Raw genomic sequence first — 19,570 nt, forward strand, 5'->3', positions numbered from 1 at the left:
TGAACAAATGCTTGCGAAAACTCTTGTGTTGGGAAAAGAAGTGACATAAATCATCTCAGTCAAAATGGCATCAATTGTTTAATGGTGAATAATATGTCCTTACAATACAGTATAAATGCACACGAGGCCCATACTTGAGAGAAGGTCACTCTGTGACCAGTTACCTTTATTACCAAGACCCAAAGAGACAGACAGTGGATGGAGCTTCCCCTTTTATACCGGAAAGTATAGGTTAGGAGTGTCTCCCACCAGTTCGCCCCCTGTGGTCAGTGTTCTCAAGGTGTACAACTTAGGTCAGCTTATACATGGGTTACAATGACATTTGAATACATGACATCACCGCCCCGCCCCCCAAAGTCTTATTGGGATCACAGGTTAAGTCTCTCTGGTGGTTTACGTTCCCTTGTAGAGCGTCTGAGTTGGGGCTCTGGTTGTTGGGCGCTGGCCTGAGTGTCTGCTGTTTGCAGTGCCTCAGGCCTGTCTGGACTGCCCACAGTGACTGGGCTCTCTGTCACTTGGTTCTGGTGTTCGGTCACCTGTGGTGGAGTAAACTCTACGTATTGTTCTTCCTCTGCTTCTTCTATGGGGTTGCTGAACCTCCTTTTTGTTTGATCCACGTGTTTGCAGCAGTTTTGTCCATTGGTAAGTTTAACTACAAAAACCCTATTCCCCTCTTTGGCAATCACAGTGCCTGCAAGCCATTTGGGCCCTGCAGCATAATTAAGGACAAAAACAGGGTCATTGACATCAATACATCGTGCCCTCGCATTCTTGTCATGGTAGTCACATTGTGAATGATGCCTGCTCTCAACAATTTCTTTCATAATAGGGTGTGTAAGGGATAACCTGGTTTTGAGCGTCCTTTTCATTAGCAGCTCTGCGGGTGGAACCCCTGTGAGCGAGTGTGGTCGGGATCTATTGGCCAACAGGAGGCGTGATAAGCGGCTTTGTAGGGAACCCCCTTGGATTCTGAGCATCCCCTGTTTGATTATCTGCACTGCTCGTTCCGCCTGGCCGTTTGAGGCCGGCTTGAAGGGTGCCGTTCTGACATGGTTAATTCCATTGCCTGCCATGAAGTCCTGGAATTCAGTGCTTGTGAAGCACGGGCCATTGTCGCTGACCAAGACGTCCGGTAGACCATGGGCGGAGAACATTGCCCATAGAATTTCTACCGTGGCAGAGGATGTGCTTGAATTTAAAATGGCACACTCAATCCATTTGGAGTAGGCGTCTATTACAACTAAAAACATTTTCCCATGAAAGGACCTGCGAAGTCCACATGGCTGCGTGACCATGGCTTGGCGGGCCAGTACCAGGGGCTAAGGGGGGCTTCCCTGGGTGCGTTGCCCAGCTGAGCACACATGTTGCACCTGCATCTATCCTTGGCCACCAAACGTGTGACCTGGCAATTGCCTTCATCATGACAATGCCCGGGTGCTCATTGTGAAGTTCTCTGATAAACAGCTCTCTGCCCTTCTGGGGCATGACTACTCGGTTTCCCCACAGTAAGCAATCGGCCTGAATCGAGAGTTCATCCTTGCGCCTATGAAACGGTTTAAACTCCTCAGGGCATGCCCCATATGTGGCTGCCCAGTCCCCATTCAGGACACATTTCTTAACTAAAGACAGTAGCGGGTATTTGTCCAGACTTTAATCTGACGGGCTGTAACAGGTGAGCCTTCGCTTTCGAAAACTTCAACAGCCATGACCATCTCAGCATCATGCTCAGCTGCCCCCTCAGTGGTGGCTAGTGGTAGCCTGCTGAGTGCATCGGTGCAGTTTTCAGTGCCCGGTCTGTGCCGAATTGTGTAGTCATAGGCGGCTAATGTAAGCGCCCATCTCTGTATGCGGGACGATGCATTCGCATTTATGGCCTTGTTGTCGGCCAAAAGGGACGTTAGAGGTTTGTGATCTGTCTCCAGCTCAAATTTCCTGCCAAACAGGTACTGGTGCATTTTATTTACTGCATATACACATGCTAGCGCTTCCTTTTCTCCAATCCCGTAGCCCCTTTCTGCCTGGGACAGACTTCTGGAGGCATAAGCTACTGGCTGTAACTGACCATTGGAATTCACATGCTGCAACACACACCTGACACCTTAGGACGATGCATCACACGTTAAAACTAGTTTCTAACACGGGTCATATAGCGTTAACAGGTTGTTGGAATATAACAAATTGCGTGCTCCATCAAAAGCCCATTCCTGGCTGTCCCCCCAGACCCAATCACGATCTTGGCGTACGAGCATGTGTAGCGGCTCTAACAGCGTGCTCAAATTGGGAAGAAAGTTACCAAAATAGTTCAGGAGCCCCAGGAATGAACGCAGCTCCGTCGTGTTATGGGTTCTGGGTGCTCTCTGGATCGCTTCCGTTTTGGACGCAGTAGGTCTGATCCTGTCTGCTGCTACCTCTGGAGCTAAGAAGATGAACTTCGCCTTTTTCAGTCGCAGCCCTACCCGGTCCAGTCTGCGTAGCACCTCCTCCAGGTGTTCTTCAGTATCGCGACCCGTGATGAGGATGTCGTCTTGAAAAACCACCGTCCTCGGAATCAACATGAGGAGGCTTTCCATATTTCGCTGAAAGATCGTGGCAGCCGAACGAATCCCGAACGGACATCTGTTATACTCAAACAACCTCTTGTACATAGAAACATAGAAAATAGGTGTAGGAGTAGGCCATTCAGCCCTTCGAGCCTGCACCACCATTCAATGAGTTCATGGCTGAACATGCAACTTCAGTACCCCATTCCTGCTTTCTCGCCATACCCCTTGATCCCCCTAGTAGTGAGGACTACATCTAACTCCTTTTTCAATATATTTAGTGAATTGGCCTCAACAACTTCCTGTGGTAGAGAGAATTCCACAGGTTCACCACTCTCTGGATGAAGAAGTTTCTCCTCATCTCGGTCCCAAAATGGCTTACCCCTTATCCTTAGACTGTGACCCCTGGTTCTGGACTTCCCCAACATCAGGAACATTCTTCCTGCATCTAACCTGTCTAAACCTTTCAGAATTTTAAACGTTTCTATGATATCCCCTCTCATTCTTCTGAACTCCAGTGAATATAAGCCAAGTTGATCCAGTCTTTCTTGATATGTCAGTCCCGCCATCCTGGGAATCAGTCTGGTGAACCTTCGTGCACTCCCTCAATAGCAAGAATGTCCTTCCTCAAGTTAGGAGACCAAAACTGTACACAATACTCCAGGTGTGGCCTCACCAAGGCCGTGTATAACTGTAGTAGCACCTCCCTGCCCCTGTATTCAAATCCCCTCGCTATGAAGGCCAACATGCCATTTGCTTTCTTAACCGCCTGCTGTACCTGCATGCCAACCTTCAATGACTGATGTACCATGACACCCAGGTCTCGTTGCACCTCCCCTTTTCCTAATCTGTCACCATTCAGATAATAGTCTGTCTCTCTGTTTTTACCACCAAAGTGGATAACCTCACATTTATCCACATTATACTTCATCTGCCATACATTTGCCCACTCACCTAACCTATCCAAGTCACTCTGCAGCCTCATAGCATCCTCCTCGCAGCTCACACTGCCACCCAACTTAGTGTCATCCGCAAATTTGGAGATACTACATTGTGTGCCGTGATGGTGGTCAGCTTCTTCGACTCACTCACCAGCTCCTGGGTCATGTAAGCTGAGGTCAGGTCCAATTTTGAAAAAGTTTGCCACCGGATAGTATCGCAAAGAGGTCCTCCGCTCTCGGTAGCGGATACTGGTCTTGGAGTGACACCCGATTGATGGTGGCCTTATAATTGCCACATATCCTGGCTGACCCATCCGCCTTGAGCACCGGCATGATTGGGCTCGCCCAGTCACTGAATTCAACTGGCGAGATGATGCCTTCCCTCAGCAGGCGGTCCAATTCGCATTCTATCTTTTCCCGCATCACGTATGGCACTGCTCTGGCTTTGTGGTGTACTGGCCTGGCGTCCGGGTTTATGTGAATCACTCCCTTGGTCCCCATGAAAGTGCCAATACCGGGTTGAAATAATGAGTCAAATTTGTCCAGGACCTGTGAGCATGATACTCGCTCCAAAGAAGAAATTGCATTGACATCGTCCCATTTCCAGTTCATGACAGCAAGCCAACTCCTCCCCAGTAGTGCAGGACTGTCCTCAGGGACAATCCAGAGTTGCAACCTGTTCTCCGAATTGTTGTGGGTCACGACTACCATGGCGCTGCCTAGCATCGGAATGATCTCCTTTGTGTATGTCCGTAGCTGTGCGTCAATCGGCAATAATTTTGGCCTCCTGGTCTTGGACACCAACAACCTTTCGAACTGTTTGATACTCATCAGGGACTGGCTGGACCCCGTGTCCAGCTCCATTAGTACTGGGATGCCATTGAGGAGCACTTTCATCATTATCGGTGGCGTCCTGGTATATGAACTGTATTTGTGCTCCACATGAACTCGCTGAACTTCAGCTTCCAGCAATTTCCCCCAGTATTTATTTGACCTCATCGGGCTTACATCGAGCCCGTCCTCCTCGTACATCAACCTGGCTGCAGGCTTCCTGCACATACGCGCCAAGTGAACTCTGACATTGCAGTTTCTGCAGGTATATTACTGATACCTGCAAGCTCTGGCTGGGTGTTTGCCTCCACACCTCCAGCATGAGCTAGAGGCCCCATTGTCGGAAACAAAAAGATCCATTACCAGTCGATCATCTCTGTCTCTGTAACTGTCCTTAAGCACACCATTAACAGGTGCTGATGGCCCCATTACTGGCTGCATTGTCCATTGCGATGGCATGAATCATCGTTCAGCTAGCCATTGTCTCTGTTGAGTTCCCCCTTTGGGTTCGACTACATGTTGGGGCATGTCCGATTGCCCTTGTCTGCCTAGAGAACTGTGTGCTGCGTTAACAATGTTGACTCCCTGGTCGTTTGCCGCATTTGAGCCAAGATTGTTGCCATAAATCATTCTGGTCTCTTCCTCCCCTGAAATAATTGTCTGGGCTATCAGAGCCGCCGCTTCCAAATCAAGTCTTTGGTCTCAATCAGTTTCCTGAAAACCCCAGCGTACCTGATGCCCTCAATAAAAAAGTCTCGCAGCATCTCCACTCTGCATGCATCTGGGAACTTACTTCGGCTCGCCAGTCGCCGGAGATCTGCCACGAAGTCTGGAACGTTTTGCTCTTCTCGCCGCCGGTGTGTGTAAAACCGGTGTCTCGCTGTGTGCATGCTGCTCGCCGGTTTAAGGTGTTCCCCGATCAACTTACTGAGCTCTTCGAACGTCTTGTCCGCCGGCTTCTCTGGCGCTAGAAGGTCCTTCATCAGGGAGTACGTTCTGTATCCACAAACCGTCAGGAGATGAGCCCTGCATTTGTCAGCCGAATCCTGTCCCAGCCATTCCTTAGTGACAAAACTTTGCTGTAGTCTCTCAATAAAGTTGCCCCATTCATCACCAACACAGTACCTCTCTTCTGTGCTGCTCGTGGCCATGCTCGCGTGGTTTAAATCCTATTCTTGTCGCCAATAATATGTCGTTACTATACAGTATAAATGCACACGAGGCCCATACTTGAGAGAAGATCACTCTGTGACCAGTTACCTTTATTACCAAGACCCAAAGAGACAGACAGTGGGTTGAGCTTCCCCTTTTATACTGGGAAGTCCAGGTTAGGAGTGTCTCCCACAAGTTCACCCCCTTGTGGTCAGTGCTCTCAAGGTGCACAACTTAGGTCAGTTTATACATTGGTTACTATGACAGTTGAATACATGACAGTGAACAATGATGTTTTTTGACAAAATTATCACTGCGTTGTATCAAAAAATATAAAAAGACCTTTGAGATAATTTTCCACGAGGATAGTACCATTAGGAGGTGTGTAGCATTTGCACAAAGAAGGGACATCGATTGTTTTAAACTTAAATATTCCTTCCATGGAGCTGAGAAGTGAATCAGACTCAAAACTTGTTCCCACACACCGCAATGCCTGCTGGTATAACTAGCTATAATAGAAGTTTTCAAATGTGTTCATGTAACGTGACAGAAGGCTCTGGTTAGTGAGTTCAAATGGAATCGGTGTTAATGCATATCTGTGGGGACTAGTGCCGTGGAATTAAGTACTGTTGTCATTAATAACCTTTGTGATCTATTCTGATCGTACTCGAACACAACAGCATCTGCTGCTAAAAGATCTGCTTACAGAAACTTCCGTTTTTCTTCCATTGAAGTGGAATGCTTTCCAATTTTACAGAAACCAACTTATCACTAAGATGAGAATTGATTCAAATTGCCGTCAGCTGTAAAGATAGATTAGAGTGATGAACAAACCTGAGATTTGAATCAATACCTGGTAGCAATTAGGGATGTTAATGCTGGCTATTTACAAATTGATATTTAACCCACATTCCTATTTCCCAAATCAAAAGTTGGATGTAACATTTTAGGGGTTATAAAAATAAATATCATCATCATCGGCAGTCCCTCGAATCGAGGATGACTTGCTTCCACATCAAAAAGTTCACAGGTGTTTCAATGAAGGACCTAAAATTCCAGATCCCGAACTACATGTTGAAGGGTGGAAGATACCTGTGCGTGGATTGTTTTAACGTGGGGTGGCCGTTGCACACCAGCCACGACACGGGCTTGACAGAGCGAGGTCTTGGTCCAGTGACAAGGGTTAACCAAAACAACTGGAGACCAGCTCTGCTGCACGGACCCAGTGCGCACACATATCACAGTGTGGGCTGGCCCGTGCTGCCCCTGGGCCCTCACCTCTCCTGGGCCCGGATCACGTCCCTCTACGATCTCTCGAAACTCCTTCGCCCCGACCTTGCCGCTCCTGCTGTACCTGCCCATGCTCCAATCACCGACCTGGATCTTGGTGATGTCACTTTTCACAGACGTTGCTCTCCTGCTCCAGCACGTGTGGTACACTGCCACGCTGCTCCTTCCACTCCCCGGCCTGCTCCGATGGTGCTCTCAGGCCGGAAGCCGCTCAGGTGGAAAACAACAGGTTAAGCTGATCAACAGTCAAACAACCAGATAAAAATAAACAACTCTTAAATATTCTTTTATAGGTTTTCCTGAGTCCCGGTCGGCCCGCCACTTGTCAGCCGTACACCCAGACTGCACTGCTCCTGTCCAGAGCCAGGTATTGCAGCTTGGAGAACCCGGCCCAGCCTCACCCACAGCCAAAGCCATGCACTGGCAGAGGGGCAGCAAATTGAAGCACAGCCCCAGGCCTCACTGGCCTTTCAGTCATGAGTCCATTGGCAGGCCATTGTACATCATCTCATTGGGTACCCCGCACTGGGGTTCCCAGTCGGTCAAGGCCCAGGAAAATGAGGCAGGTGGTCCTGAACACACCCTCCTGCCTCTATCATAGCTGTGTTGGCTCTACTCCCTCAGGATGCAGTGAAATCCTGGAGCAAAGTAAAAGGGTGTCTGCTGTCTTATCCTGACCTTTGAGCTCGGGGAAATCAATCAATCATAGAAATTTATGGCACAGAAGGAGGCCATTTTAGCCCATTGTGTCCGTGCCGGCCGACAAATAGCTATCTAGCCTATTCCCACTTTCCAGCTCTCGGTCCGTAGCCCTGCAGGTTACAGCACTTCAGGTGCACATACAAGCTTCCCTTAAATGTGGTGAGGGTTTCTGCCTCTATTACCCTTTCAGGCAATTAGTTCCAGACCCCCACCACCCTCGATGTCCCCTGATTGTTGACCCCTGTGCCAAGGGAAACGGGTCCTTCCTATCCACTCTATCCCGGCCCCTCATAATTCTATACACCTCAATAAGATCATCCCTGAGCTTCCTCTGTTCCAAGGAAAACAAACCCAGCCTATCCAATCTGTTCTATTGGCTAAGATTCTCCAGTCCTGGCAGCATCCTCATAAATCTCCTCTGTTCCCTCTCTAGTGCAATCACATCCTTCCTGTAATGTGGTGACCAGAACTGCACACATTGCTCTCGCTGTGGCCTAACCAGTGTTTTATACAGTTCAAGCAGAACTTCCCTGCTCTTGTATTCCATACCTCGGCTAATAAAGGCAAGTATTCCGTATGCCTTCTTAACCAGCTTATCTACCTGGCTTGCTACCTTTAGGGATCTGTGGACCTGCACTCCAAGGTCCCTTTGTTCCTCCACACTTCTCAGTGTCCTACCATTTAATGTGTATTCCCTTTCCTTGTTAGACCTCCCCAAATGCATTACCTCACACTTCTCCAGATTAAATTCCATTTGCCACTGTTCTGCCCACCTGACCAGTTGATTGATATCTTCCTGCAGTCCACAGCTTTCTTCTTCATTATCAACCACACGGCCGATTTTAGATTCATCTGCAAACTTCTTAATCATACGTCCAACATTCAAGTTCAAATCATTGACATATATACCACAAAAATCAAGGGACCTGGTACTGAGCCCTGTGGAACCCCATTGGAAACAGCCTTCCAGTCACTAAAACACCCATCAACCATTACCCTTTGCTTCCTGCCTCTGAGCCAATTTTGGATCCAACTTGTCACTTTGCCCTAGATCCCATGGGCTTTTACTTTCGTGACCAGTCTGCCATATGGGACATTATCAAAAGCCTTGCTAAACTCCATATACACTGCATCGTACGCACTGCCTTCATCGACCCTCTTAGTTACCTCTTCAAAAAATTCAATCAAGTTAGTCAGACACAGCCTTCCCTTAACAAATCCATGCTAACTGTCCCTGATTAATCCATGTCTTTCTAAATGAAGATTTATCCTGTCCCTCAGAATTTTTTCCAATAATTTTCCCACCACTGAGGTTCGGCTGACTGGCTTGTAATTATTTGGCCTATCCCTTTCTCCCTTTTTAAACAAAGGTACCACATTCGAGGTCTAGTCCTCCGGCACCTCACCTGTAGCCAGAGAGGACTGGAAAATGATGGTCAGAGCCTCTGCTATTTCCTCCTTTGCTTCTCTTAACAGCCTGGAATACATTTCATCCGGGCCTGGAAATTTATCCACTTTCAAAGGTGCTAAACCCTTTGATACTTCCTCTCTCACTATGTTTATTTCATCTAATGTTTCACACTCCTCCCTGATTGTGATGTCTGCATCGCCCCTCTCCTTTGTTAAAACAGACGCAAAGTATTTATTAATAACCATACCCACGTCTTCTCCCTCCACACACAGATTACTAAGTGGAATTAGACTGGATAACCTCTTGTTGGCTGGCGCAGATACAATGATAAGTACTTTAGGGAATCTAATATAGCCAGAGTGATCTCCTGGATAGTTTTGATCGCCTGGATGGGTCGGAGAGGAATTTTCCCAGATTTTTTCTCCCAATTGGCCTGGGTTTTTATTTGTTTTTTTGCCTCTCCCAGGAGATCACATGGCTCCGGTTGGGGTGGAGTGTAGAATGTTGCGATACATGGGGTATTGCAGTTGTGTGGGGCGGACTGGTTGGGCTGGGTGCTCTTTACCTTTCCGCCATTGTTCATTGTTCAGAGGTTTATATGTAACCTTCAGGGTTGCTGACCGAGGGCCGTGCGGCTCTTTGTCGGCCAGCGCGGACACGATGGGCTGAAATGGCCTCCTTCTGCGCTGTAAATTTCTATGTTTCTATGTTAAAAAAATCCACGCAATGACATCTTCCACCTTTCAATTGGAGTTGAGGACTGGAATATCGGGTTCTTCATTGAAACACCTGTGAACTCATGTAGAAGCAATTCATCCTCGTTCGAGGAACCGTCTATGATGACCTTTTTGTTCTCTAATAGGCTCTACTCTTTAGTTATCCTCTTGCTCTTAATGTATTTATAAAATATCTTTGGTTTTTCCTTGATTTTACTTGCCAACATTTTTTCATGCTCACTTTTTGCTTTCCTAATGTACTTTTTAATTGTACCCCTGTACTTTCTATAGTCCTCTAGATTTTCTCCCATATTGAGTCCACGGTATCTGTCATAAGCCTCCCTTGTTTTCTTTATCCCACCCTGTATGTCCCTTGATATCCAGGGGGCTCTAGATTTGTTAGTCCCACATTTTTTCTTTAAGGGAACATACTTGCTCTGAACCCTCCGGATCTCCTCCTTGAATGCCTCCCACTGCTCTGATACTGATTTACCTTCCAGTAGCTGTTTCCAGTCAACTTTGGCTAAAGCACATCTCAGCTTAGTAAAATTGGCTTTTACCCAATTGAGAACTTTTGTTCCTGGTTTAGCTTTGTCCTTTTCCACAACTACCCTGTATCTGACTGAATTATGATCACTGGCACCAAAATGCTCTCCCTCTGAAACCTCTTTCACCTGCCCAGTTTCATTCCAAAAACAAAGTCCAGAAACGCCCCTCTCTGCGCTTGCTATGTACTGGCTAAAGGAATGGCCGGTCTGTGGCGGTCAGTAAAACCTTCATATCTTGGGTTAAATTATTTTTTTACTTACCAAGTTGAGGAATATATGTGATGGTAAATGTAAAAAATGTCAAAGTGTTGACAGGCAACAAATACTTTCAGATTAATTTGCTCACTATTTAATTCCAAAGTTGTACATTAATTCAATCCTTTACTACACCCATGTGATTTTTTCCATTTCTCACACCATATTCTTGTTGTCTCCTTGAGTGATTTAATCTCAATTTGTCCAAAACGTATCTTTCCCTGTGGGTGCACACACCCTAGGAATTGGCTCGAGACAGCCCAAGCTCCTTACAGAGACAGAGAGAAAGAGGAAACATTATCTTGGCCTGGGATGGATTCGAACAAGTGAAAATTGGATTCTACTTCACGAATACACTATATTTTTGTTGCTTCTCTCATTCTAGCCAGAGAATCTCATGTCCTTCTTAATGAATTCAATCAGCAACTACAATCTGTGAGTAAAAGCCTTAAGCAATATCTAGAAAATGCTTTCTGGATTTCAAATGTATAAAATCGAGTTTTGTAATGATCAGGGCAGTTTTTGGTTTTGGAAACACCTCAAAACCTTTTCTTTGAGCTTTCTACACATATTCAATCCTAAATTCAATATGTTGGGGAAGTTTAAGAAAATCTAATATCTTTGTTGTACAGAGCACACTGATTTATATTACTACCATGGTGGTAATATCTTGGACAATATTTGCAGTTCCAGGGTCTGATTTCAAGCCTATGCCGTCTCGAAATAATTTGCGTGCAGTTCACGATAACTGACTTGGAAGATAACTCCGACAGTCAAGTGGCAGCATTGTGTCCGCCCCAATTAGAATTGTTTCTCGCAGGTAAATTGCAACACACCACACCTTTACACAAAGTTTTAACACACAGCAAACGCACAACCAGGAGTCCTTTAGATCAGAGTTAGCTTCTCTGTTCAATTTTATTTGATGTGCACAGAGGACTTAAGTAATAGTGTTGCCAAGGTTATAGAGACTTAAAATGCACCTCTAACCAGCATCTTAGTAGCCCTTAAAATCTGCAGTTTCTGTGGCAAGGCTGGAATCTCCGTGAATATTATTTAACTGCTGTTCTACATTGTACAAAGGATGACTAATCTAATATCAGCCCAAAGCATTTTTACAAGAGCATCAGGGGAACAATGTTTTATTTTGCATATACATTACTGTTCATGCGATACTTTCCTTACCCTCTGCCTGGAAGAAGATAAACCTTAACAAATGGATCTGAATAGCCATTGTTGTCTCTTGGAGCAAGGTTTCGGGCTTGCAGAACATGAACAATGAGGTTTCCAATGTGCTTGTCATAGTTCATTTGTAACTAAGGGCAAAAAAGGATTCCAAGTGACAGTAAGAAAAAGGAGTTGACATCTCTTTTTTTGTTGTTATTTTTTGATGTGAGTTGCAAAATGCAATAAATTAATTAATTTTGATTCTGTAAACTTATCCACTGAATTCTCCGTCTCCTATTGCCATATCTAACTGCACATTTCCATAAACCTTCCAGTAGTTTGCAGAAGTAAATTGACAAGAGCATTTTATGCCCAATACCATTCTATGATTTCACAACAATATGTAATAGGTGCAATGCAACAGCCAAGTTCTGGATGTAGGATGAGCTGTAGGTGCCCTGGATCCATTGGACTAACTATCTGAATTATGTCTAACACTCAACAAATCATTGGTATTTTTGCTATCCATCACAATGCACCTGTCACTTGCCAGGATGGAATAAAATCTTACTGTGATTATTATGACCTCAATCGGACCTTTCACTCTACATCTGCCAGAGTGGGGGCATAGCTCATACTTGCTGGATTCGGGATAACTGCGTGTGACTTTCAGTGTCAATACAACTTTCCAGTGGGAGCCGAAATGGTTTTCCTGTTTCCAAATCCATTTCCATTTGAAAATATCCACTTATTCTCTAGGATCATTTTAAGCCCTAAAAGCAACATAATTTAATCACGTACATAACACTGCTTCTATCATTACCACACAAACAAGATAAACCTTCCGAACTGACCTGCAATTCTCTCGCTTGTGGATATTTCATACTATGCACCATCTCGACATGATATCATAGATTTATTTGCTGCTTTAAATTGAGAGACTTACAATTCAAGGAATGGAATAATGCTGCAATTATTGCCTTGCTCAGCTTCAATGTGGTACCGAGTTGTGCAATATATCTACAATGTGATTTCAGATCAATGATCTTATGTAGATATAAAATAGAATAGCAGACAGGTTTTGTAATACATCTCAGTTTAGTAATCATGTTTGGTTCTGTGTAGTGTTAGAAGAATGAAGCATAAACTGCACAGGATAAAATGACAGCTGGAATGTACCTGAATTTCACCAGTGATTGGATGTGACTTGCTTGCTGTTTCAGGAGGCTGCAAAATAATGAAAATAAGATGCATAAGCTGTCCTATTTAAATGTTCAGACATTTCCTGTCATTGTTACTGTTTAACTGGAACTGGTACTTCACTGCAATGTAGGTTGGTTTTCCGATTTAAATGTAACCATACATGAAAAATATTGAAAGCTATGAAATTCATATTTATATTTTCTATATTGCTGTCCTTGCTTCAATGCTGTTTCTCTCTTTCATCTCCCATTTCTGTGGTCAGTTGCTCATTAATTACCGATTGCCATTCCGCTCCTCTAGACCATTTTAATTACATGTCCTGACAGTGTTGCTGGGAAAAAGCAGTAATGATGTCAAAGCGAAGGAGCAACCTTTTCATGCACTGCAGCTTCAGAGCTATGTATCCCTTCTGTGTATCTCGCTGCTAGTTTTTCACTCTTTTCGCTTCAATCTTTCTCTCCTTGTACTCTCTCTCCTGTATCCTTTCAGAATTGTGCTCTACAATCTAGACGTACTCTGTGACTACTATTGATCGACATTTCTGCATAAATGTTGTGTTTACCCAGATAAAAGGTCAGTTCCACAGAGTGAAACACATAAACACAACAGAGTTCAACAAGGAAAGGCCATTTGGCTCATTCGATAAACATTTGTCCAGTTTTATGGCATGCTGTCAGTACAAAACATTCCTGGGTCAATACTGTATGGCTGAATACATTGGACCTTAATGCACCTTAACGCCAGCTTTAGAAAAACACCTTCAGGGCTACTTCCATTTCCCAAACCAGCTGTCCGTCAGTGGGACTGTCAATTCAGTGTCATTTTGTTCTAGATTATGAGAAGGTTTGTGCTTTAGATTCATGACCAGTCAGAACTATGTTCTGACTGATAAACTTAATTTCAGCCATCAGAGAAAGATATCAATCTCATTAACAGGCTAGATTCAAAACAAAGTGACAGAGTTTAAAGGCCATCATTGCAAATTGCTGCATTACCAGCCCTTGGGAACACATTACTTTTGCTTCCCGATAGTTTAGTGAGTTTATCCAATCGGTAGCAGATCGATACAAAGCAGGACGGACTTAGGTTTGATCCCTGATCGTATTGCGGAAGCTGGGGCACTACAACTGACCTCAATATCGGTGGGTACGGAAATAGAATAATTGGCCAAGGTCCTTGCTGCTGATTACGATCCAGTGACTCCTGCTGGAAGTAATGAGGTCAGCAGCAGCTATCATGGTGAAATGTCCCGTTGAAACTCATCACCGAGGCCCACACAGCAACTAAGGTCTCTTGGGCTAGATACAGGATGGTAATCCAGTCTATTATAATAATAAGGTTGGGCAGAATCAACATGGATTCATCATGCTTGACAAATCTGTTAGAATTTTTTGAGGTTGTAACTAGCAGAATAGATAAGGGGGAACCAGTGGATGTGGTGTATTTGGATTTGCAGAAGGCATTCGATAAGGTGCCACACAAGAGGTTATTAAACAAAATTAGGGCTTATGGGATTGGGGGTAATATACTAGCATAGATTAAGGATTGGTTAACGGACAGAAAACAGAGTAGGAATAAACGGGTCATTTTCAGTTTGGCAGGCTGTAACTAATGGGGTGCCGCAAGGATTGGTGTTTGGGCCTCAGCTATTCACAATATGAGGGGACCAAATGTAATATATCCAAATTTGCTGATGATACTGTAAGGGATAAATTGTAAAAGTTGCAAATAGGTGGTCAGAATTATGCTGAAGGTAGTGAACTTATTAGTATCGGGAGGGTCTGTATAATTGCCTATGTAACACTAGCTTATGTAGGTATAGCACAAATGTATAACGCATTAAACTGAATCCGTAACCTCTGTAATACTTAAACAGCAAAATCAGCAGTTGTTGATCAGAAGTCCCTGAGGAAGAGATAAGGAAGCCAGTTTAGGCGCCTATTATACTGCGGCAAACGGCAAGTGATGGACCAACACCATAGAAGGTGGGCAATTGTATATACCCCTCAGGGATAGTTTGATAAGAGTCGACAAATCAATGTAACTTCGCTGATAGAATTAGACCTAGCGAGGATTTTGTAGGAGGGTGCTCCTCTCCAAAACCTGTATAAATTGTACTTGAAACCTCTTGTATTTCGGATGTTCCACGACTGAACCTTCCCGTGCATTGCTTGCAATAAAAGCCGGTTGAATCTGGGATTTTATGTGTTCACTTCTGTGGTCGTTATACAACAGGAGAAGGGTGAGGTGTCGATTAACTATATCAGTGGTCCACCTTGAGGGAGAGAAGCCTTCTTTTACCCCAGCAGACGGGCAGGTATTGATTAACTATATCAGTTAGTTCACCTTGAAAAAGAGAAACCTTTTAACCCCTATATTTGGCGCCACGAACAGGATGCAGACCCTCTGACCTGGATGATGTGACAGCTGATGGCAGTGAGTATGTTTTGTACCAACTGAGCTGTAGCATTGACGGGGAAGCAGGTAATTTGTATGAAGAACGAAGAGGGGGTAATCTGTATAACTGAGTTATAAAGAACCACAGAAGGACGAAACCCAAGGTGAAATAAGGTGTATGTCCCAAAGTGTGACACGGTAATACGGAGAAACCGGTATTGATCGTGCGCAGCGCAAACAAGAAGGAATACAACCTAAAAAAGGGGAGAGGACCCCAGCGATTGTTAAAGGAAAAATGGCCAGTGAAGTAAAATGGGAATGGGGCCCACAAGGTTCCCTAATATATATGCTAGCTGAGAAAAAACGAACATTTAAAAAAAAAGAAAAGAAAAATTGAACGTCTAATTGGGAAAAAAAGTGTTTGCGATGGTCTGATGTAGTTTAAATTAACAAATTCACGGAGACACAAACCCTCTGTGTAAAATGCGACTGTGAAAGCTGCAGCGGCTAGAAAGAGAAACAAAGATGGACTGGAGGAAGATCATCAAAATACAAAACCTAATTTGAAGAAAGGAGATTTAAATTGGCTGTGAAAAAGATATTGGTTTAAATATAAAAACTTACGAGTTAAACCCGACACAGCTTTGTGTCGAGAAAGAGAAGCAAAGATGTTTAACTATGGACTAGAGGAAGGTCCTCAAAAAATGATCTAAGCTATGCGAAGTCAGCACAGAAAGAAAAAATTCGGAATTAGAAAATTCATAAAAAGCATGGAACCGACCGGAAGTTTAGATTTTGTGGCGAGAGAAATAAAACACAAGATTTACTGTGTGACCGGGACCGTAAAAAAACAAAATGCTGGAATGTATACAGCTTGTGGGAAAATTGGATTTCAGTAAACAAAATAGCTATTAAAAAGGTGTGGTCTCGTTTGAAATCAATTAAAAAAATCTTTGGCAAGTATTTGAATTGGAGTCTGGAAAAATAGAGTTTAATCTAAAATGCTGTCTTTCCTGATGAGAAGGTTTTATTATGACGACTTTACTAATGATTTCTGCTGTTTTAACGGATTCTTAATTTCTAAGCAAGTTTTGATGGCACAAAGACTTGGGGAAAAATTTTCGGATGATTACGCGAAGTCACGTAATGACGTCAGGCCTTCTTACAAACCTGTAAAGGAGTTCACCCTTTCCATTGACAGCTGTTTTAGACTGGACATTATTAATTTGGATTCTTAATAAAAGAAAGCTCACCTGACAGACAGAGGAAATGGTGGGATAGTCAGAATAAAATAAGACAAAGAAAGCCTACGTAATAATACTTGCCTGCTACAGAGGACAGATAGATACTCAAACAAAACAAATTCAAGAGTTAGAAGCCAAGATAAATAAGCTGGAAGAGATAAAGACAGGACCAGAAGGATAGTGCAGTACACAGCCATCACCTATGGTAATAGAGCCAATGTAGGCCACAAACCCAACCTAACAGTAAACCAGACTGGGATAAGGAGTGCAGAGCAGAGTGGCTCCCGACACATGATAATGGCTATTTATCAGCGGCACCGATACACACCACCACCATTCCCTCCAGCGGACATAGAGCAGCCCACATCACCGTATAGGAGCTACCCCTCAGCCCACAGGAGAGACAAATTCTATTGAATCACTTACCAACCCCTAAAGCAAAATGCAGAATTCTGACAAAGATTGGAGTAGAATATTGTGACTCAAAAGGCAGGTGAAAGGGTAGGGGAGTGCGGGGAACGAAAGTGGATGGAATACAAAGACCACTCTGGGGCAGATGACACCCACAAAAATGTGCAGCATTCTTGAAAATGTTTAAAGATGGACTAGGAGAGGCACATCAAAAGATAATTAAGTTAGGATTTAAGATAGGAGATGATTACGATGAAACTTTGGAATGGGCGGTACATGTAGAGGAATTAAAGTTAGAACAAAGGGAGAAAAGAGCAAAACTAGCAGCAAGAGCGGGAACAGCAGACACGAAGGAGGAGGGGACACACGCCCATGCAGCTCCCCTGATGTGTTTTAACTGTAATCAGGGAGACCACTGCAGTAGGGATTGCCCGCAGAAAAGGAAAGGTTATGGAAATTCTAAAGGGAAATGTCACAATTGTGGTAAACTTGGACATTTGGCCAAAGATGGCTGGAGTAAGGAGGAGGCGCGGGAAGGTGAGGCCCACAACAGGCAAAGAAGGGAACACCATTAACCAGGGAAGAGCTGATGGACATGCTCAGTCAGGTACCAGCACCACTGCTACCACTGGCCCCCACCGCCACAACCTGAGACACCCTCTAATGAGGATATTATCAACATGCCAGTACACGCTAGGGGTTGCCCGCCTCCGGTGGAGCTAAGGGACCCAAGGATGTTTATTAGTGCAGTGTAAGGGGGAACGGCACTGCGATATGCTAGTAGATACAGGAGCGTCTGTTTCCATAACCTACTTAGATTGCCCCGGACCCACAGGACTGTAAACATACAAGGAGTGGGTGGAGGATATCAGAAAGCAACCCCAAGTGAGATGGTGTTAGAAGTACAGGGAGTAATGTTACTGACTCAGTTCTGGTGCTGATAGAACACATATTGGGCATCGATACCTTAAGGGAGATAGGGGTACAGTTAGATCCTCAGTGTAACCGGATAATTTGGGGGGATAAGCACGGAAACCGAATTAAGTTTGAACACCCGGGACACCAGCAGCAACGAGTGGTCGGAATAAACCTAATCCAGCCCGAGTGGGAAACAAAGGGTGTGTGGGGTAATGTGTGCCAATTATACCCGACTCTGGGCACAATACAAGCAGGATTGTGGATTACCAGAGACAATACCCATCAAAATTCCCCGACCCGAACACAAAGCTCAGCGACAGTACCCACTGAGACCTGAAGCCGAGGCAGCGGTCTGTCAGATAGTGCAGGGATTAGCGGAGCAAGGGGTAGTGAAACAGGTAATAGTCTCCAGTAATTCACCTGTGTGGCCGGTAAAGAAACCCGACAGGTCTTACCGACTAACTATCGATTATACCGCCCTGAATAAGGTGACTCTCCGAGAACACCCAATAGTGGCAAGTCTGGCCACAATATTTAATGGCCTGGACCCAGAACATAAGGTATTCTCCGTGCTGGATATAGTGAATGGATTTTGGGCCATACCCTGAGACAAAGAGTCCCAAGGGAAATGTGCCTTCACCGTAAAGGGGAAACAATACACATGGACCAGAGTTCCACAGGGATTCCACAATAGCCCGAGCATATTTCATCGAGTATTGTCGGGGATTCTGGAACCAGTAGACGGAGGAGAAGGAAGCTCCCTTTGGCACTATGTGGATGATATCCTTATTGCCTCCAGCACAGAACAACATCACGTCCTAGCTTTAATTACAGTGCGAGGAGCTCTACAGAGCGCAGGATTAAAAATAAATCCTGGGAAGGTGCAGGTGGGAAGGAGTGCAGTAACATCTAGGATACATGACAGATGGCTAGGGACAGAAAGGAAGCAATTCGATCAATGCCCCGGCCAGGAACAGTGAAAGGGGCCCGGCAGGTACCAGGGCTATTCAACTACTGCAGAAAGATCAGGTATTGTGGTTGTAAGGTTAAAACAAGTTCTCACAAGTGCTCCAGCCCTGGGATTACCCGACCAGAACAGGCCCTTCCACATCTATACCCACCACAGTGAAGATCATTACATTGGGACAGGCATAGGCCAGTGGCAGAGTAATGTCGGGACACATACCCAGCATACCTTAGTAGCATTGTTTAACACAGGAAGGCTAAAACTGCTATCCGGCGCACGAAGGGCTAGGTGTGAAGCATGCTCTTACCCCCCAACGGGACGGTAACAATAACAGACAACTGTAACCACCCTGCAGGGCGGATCATTACACAGGGAGAGGAACATCAGTGTAGCCCGACAGGAGAAGGCCAGGGAAGTAGTCAGGCTTGAGGGGGCAGACATGGATCTATATGTAGATGGGTCTCGACGCTCTATGGGACACCACGGACGGGCCGTGGCCAATAGCCGCGGACAGGTCAAAGGGGAAGGACGGTTCGAAGGGGGTCAATCAGCTCAAGTGGCTGAATTAGTGGCTCTCACTGAGGCTCTGAGGCTGCCTCGGGGAAACGGAGTAAACATCTATACAGACACTCGGTATGCTTTTGAGTAGTGTATGATTATATGACAGCCTGGAGCAGACGGGGATACATGACATCAGGAGGAGGGCCGATTGTTAAACACTTAGTGGAAGCCTCCCTCCTACCCCAGGAGTGTGTGATCAACATCAATAGGGGAATGCATGGGCAGATAAAGCAGCCACGCGGGTGGCAGAGACAGGTGCACTGACCGGGGAAGCCCAGATCGGAGCATGTACGATCGGGCCTGAGGGAGGAAACAT

At 45.1% G+C, this 19,570-nt stretch overlaps 1 protein-coding gene across 1 annotated transcript in view; it reads right to left on the reverse strand.

The window, feature by feature from the left end:
- pcloa (piccolo presynaptic cytomatrix protein a) overlaps window positions 1–19,570 on the reverse strand; it is a 677,428-nt gene that overhangs the window by 130,968 nt on the left and 526,890 nt on the right. Inside the window, exons 15-16 of the mRNA XM_070898375.1 lie at window positions 12,733–12,780; window positions 11,572–11,702 (exon numbers count right to left, since the gene is read on the reverse strand). Coding sequence (XP_070754476.1) covers window positions 11,572–11,702; window positions 12,733–12,780 — 179 coding nt within the window. The remainder of the gene's footprint in view (window positions 1–11,571; window positions 11,703–12,732; window positions 12,781–19,570) is intronic.

This window comes from Pristiophorus japonicus, chromosome 13, assembly GCF_044704955.1.
Source record: "Pristiophorus japonicus isolate sPriJap1 chromosome 13, sPriJap1.hap1, whole genome shotgun sequence".
Lineage (NCBI taxonomy): Eukaryota > Metazoa > Chordata > Chondrichthyes > Pristiophoridae > Pristiophorus > Pristiophorus japonicus.